At 33.0% G+C, this 4,545-nt stretch overlaps 1 protein-coding gene across 1 annotated transcript in view; it reads left to right on the plus strand.

Moving 5' to 3' along the window:
• Window positions 1-1,175, plus strand: part of tmem100a (transmembrane protein 100a) — a 3,032-nt gene extending 1,857 nt beyond the window's left edge. Inside the window, exon 2 of the mRNA XM_087809284.1 lies at window positions 347-1,175. Within this exon, the coding sequence (XP_087665410.1) occupies window positions 378-770 (393 nt within the window). The 5' untranslated portion in view covers window positions 347-377 and the 3' untranslated portion in view covers window positions 771-1,175. The remainder of the gene's footprint in view (window positions 1-346) is intronic.
• The last annotated feature ends 3,370 nt before the right edge of the window (window positions 1,176-4,545 follow it).

A 4,545-nucleotide genomic window follows, 5' to 3' on the forward strand; every position in this document is an offset into this window, starting at 1 on the left:
ATGCATGGATGGATGCATGGATGAAAAGTTGGATGGATGGATGGATGGATAGTTGGATGGATGCATGGATGGATGGATGGATGGATGGATGGATGCATGGATGAAAAGTTGGATGGATGGATGGATGGATAGTTGGATGGATGCATGGATGGATGCATGGATGGATGGATGGATGGATGCATGGATGAATAGTTGGATGGATGGATGGATGGATAGTTGGATGGATGCATGGATGGATGGATGGATAAAACTATGGTTAAGAAGAGAGAAAAGTTAAACAAAGGAAGGGTAGGTGAGAGGACGAAGACAGGCTGGAGTTGCAAGTAAACGTCTGGTCTCCTCGCAGACGCTGACCAGCAGGCGGCGCTGTAGCCGAGATGCCAGAGGAAGCCGCGGCGGACGCCATGAGAACGCCGGCCGCTCCTCCCGAGAAGAAACCCAACAAAGACGCCGCCACGGTCAACGTGCCGCTGGTCAACGAGGTCCAGCTGGCGGCGGCGACCGGCGGCGCCGAGCTCTCCTGCTACCGCTGCACCGTCCCCTTCGGCCTGGTGGTCCTGGTGGCCGGCGTGGTGGTCACGGCCGTGGCCTACAGCTTCAACTCGCACGGATCCACCATCTCCTGCTTCGGCCTGACGCTGCTGTCGGCCGGCCTGCTGCTGCTCGCCGCCAGCGTGGCGTGCTGGAGGCTCCGCCTGGAGCGCAAGAAGGAGCGGCGGCGCGAGAGCCAGACGGCGCTGGTGGCCAATCAGAGGAGGCTCTTCAGCTGAGGGGGGCGGAGCCAGAGCTCGTCGCCACCGACCGGGAAGTTCTTCGGCGCTACGAGGAGACGGGAGGAAGTCGCCGTACGATAGGCCACGCCTCTTGAACGCCGCTTCCTCCTCCACCGATCCGCTGACATTTGAAGTCCCGCAGCTTCCTGATGATGTCATCTCTAGGCGCCCGAAAAGAACGTTTTCTTTAAAAAAAAACTCTTACCGCGTAAAAACCGAGTCGAGCTTTCCAGGGTGTCCCCTTCACAAACACATTCATTAAAAATGTTTTTTAAGACTCGTTTATTTTAACACATGTTTTTGTTCTTAAATGTTCCGATAGATTTATGTAACGTTTCTTTTTTTAGATGTTTTTTTTCATCTAAAATATCTTTTATGCAAATTAAACTTCTTTTGTTCTGAGTCGTTGTTGTTTCTTCTGTGATGAAAGTTTAAACAAACAACTTAAAAACATAAGAATTTTTTATACTTTTTTAACTGACTTTACGACTGCTGCCATCTTGTGGCCGGATGTTTAATTGCAACACAAAAATGAACAAACCCTTTTTAATATTTGCGTTTTAAATCTAAATTAAAAAAAAGAAATTATTTAATTTTTATAGTCACTTTATTTATTTATTTAAACCGTAAATTAACTATGATAACAAATAAAATTTGATTTGAAAGCAAAAAGATATTTTAAAGTAATATTAACTACATTTTTATATTTTAACTGTCCAAGAATTTAAATTAAGTTAAATAACTGACATGTATTTAAACAGAAAATAGTAAAGAAAAGGCAAAAACTTTTATTGAAAGTACATTTTTTGGCACATTTTAAAGTCAAAAAGGTTCTAAATAAACGAGTAAAATAGATGGAAGTAGTTAAAGTTTTCAGCAACATTCAGAGTCACTTCCTGGTTCGTCCAACAGGGGGCACTCGTCACTTCCTGTGACGTCACATGGCAATTTTAACACATTTCATTAAATTATTTAGGTTTATTTTTTTTATTACACTTACTGAGAATTTTATAATATTAGTTTTTTACTTTAAGAATTTATTTGGAACGTTTAAATAATATAAAAAAAATGTTTTAAAATTTTAATTTTAACTTTAACTCGTTTTTTAATCCATAAACATTAATATAATAATAAATATTTAATTATAAATAATTATATTTAATATAATTACATTTATTGATTTAACACATTTTAAGAATAAATAATTCTAAAAATATATATTTGTTAATGTTTTATTTACAGTTTGATGAAAACATGATTCGAGTTTAAACAATAATTCTATGTTTTGAATTCATTTTTATTAGGAAAAATAATATCAAATAATTTAAAAAAATCTCCTTTTAATGTTTTTTTTAATTTATTTACTCGTTTTTTTAAATAAATAATCCATAAATATGTTTTATTATTTAATTCACGCAGATTATTAATGACATTTATTTTTATTTTTATTTGAACACATTTTTATAATGAATAATTAACAACATGATTCAGTTTCAACGTTTTATGTACATTTTGATGAAAACTTAATTTGTTTTTAAACAATAATTTGATGTTTTGAATTAATTTAGTAGGAAAAATAATATCAAATGTTAATTTGAAATTTTTAAATGTTTTTTTTATTTATTAACTCGTTTTTTTTAAATAAATAATCCATAAACATGTTGTATTATTTAATCTACATATATTATTAATTACATTTTTTTCCCACTGATTTAACACATTTTTACAATAAATAATTAGGAATATGATTTAGTTTTAATGTTTTATTTACAGTTTGAATAAAACTTATTTGTTTTTAAACAATAATTTGATGTTTTGAATTAATTTGGTAGGAAAAATAATATAAAATGTTGATTTAAAATAAGAAAAAAAAACCTTTTTAACGTTTTTTTTATTCATTATCACGTTTTTCTACAATAAATAATCCATAAAAATGTTATAATATTTAATCTACATAGATTATTAATGACATTTTTTAATTTTTAATTAATTTAACACATTTTTACAATGAATAATTCAAAACATGATTAAGTCTCAATGTTTTATTTACAGTTTGAATAAAACTTTATCTGTTTTTAAACAATAATTTGATGTTTTGAATTAATTTAGTAGCAAAAATAATATAAAATGTTAATTTGAAATGAAAATAATCACTTTTTAAGTTTTTTTATTTATTAAATCGTTTTTTAAAATAAATAATCTATAAACATGTTATAATATTTAATCTTCATAGATTATTAGACATATTTAAATGTTTAATTAATTTAACACATTTTTATAATGAATAAATCACAACATGATTAAGTTTCAATGTTTAATTTACAGTTTAATGAAAACTTTGTTTGTTTTTAAACAATAAATTGATGTTTTGAATTAATTTAGTAGGAAAAATAATATAAAATGTTAATTTGAAATTGAAAAAAAAAACCTTTTTTTAATTTATTAAATCGTTTCTTACATTAAATAATCCATAAACATGTATTATTTAATTTATATGGATTATTAATGGCATTTTTAAATGTTTAATTAATTTAACACATTTTTATAATGAATAAATCACAACATGATTAAGTTTCAATGTTTAATTTCCAGTTTAATGAAAACTTTGTTTGTTTTTAAACAATAAATTGATGTTTTGAATTAATTTAGTAGGAAAAATAATATAAAATGTTAATTTGAAATTGAAAAAAAAAACCTTTTTAATTTATTAAATCGTTTCTTACAATAAATAATCCATAAACATGTTGTATTATTTAATTTATATGGATTATTAATGACATTTTTAAATGTTTAATTAATTTAACACATTTTTACAATGAATAAATCACAAGATGATTAAGTTTCAATGTTTAATTTCCAGTTTGATGAAAACTTTCAAGGCTAATGTTCGGCGAGGCGTCAGAACCGTCTGCTGACATAATGGTTCTGCTCGTGTATTTATAGGCAGAACTTCTGCGACACCAGACACTACGAGCCGCTCCGTCTTGCGTCACGCGTACGACACGGATCAGAACACGGGCCTCGGGTCGCAGGAGAACTTGACTCGGGGTCTCCTCGCGAGGAAGCCTCTGGAAAATAACCTGAGATGAGCGAGGACAGGTGCTGCTCCGGCCCGCGGGCCTCGTGTGGTTCTTCCACGACAGCAGCGCCGCCGCCGCGCGTTAGCTTGATCCGCGCGTTAGCTTGATCCGCGCGTTAGCTTGATCCGCGCGCGGCGTTACGAGGGCGACGATGAGGCGTCGACGCGCTACGATGTTTTTATTCGCGACGAGATTCTCCGAATGAACGAGTCGCACGTGTTCGTCCATCACTTGCCTGACTCTCACCCCGGGTAGCTGGGACCGATGTTTGTTTTGCGAGAAAGTGAGTTAAAAAAATAAACACTTACATTTCTCGGGTTGTGTTTTATCAAGAATCTGTTGATTAGATACATATATCGATATATATACCATATATCGTGATACTGTAGTATATATGTGTAGTATTGTGGAGTACTTGACTCTGGTGTTGTGATTGTGTTCTAACAAGTATATATGTGTAGTATTGTGGAGTACCTGACTCTGGTGTTGTGATAGTGTAGTAACAAGTATATATGTGTAATATTGTCCAGTACTTGACTCTGGTGTTGTGATAGTGTAGTAACAAGTATATATGTGTAGTATTGTCCAGTACTTGACTCTGGTGTTGTGATAGTGTAGTAACAAGTATATATGTGTAGTATTGTCCAGTACTTGACTCTGGTGTTGTGATAGTGTAGTAACAAGTATATATA

The sequence above is a fragment of the Callionymus lyra genome, chromosome 15, assembly GCF_982586985.1.
Source record: "Callionymus lyra chromosome 15, fCalLyr1.hap1.1, whole genome shotgun sequence".
Taxonomy (NCBI): domain Eukaryota; kingdom Metazoa; phylum Chordata; class Actinopteri; order Syngnathiformes; family Callionymidae; genus Callionymus; species Callionymus lyra.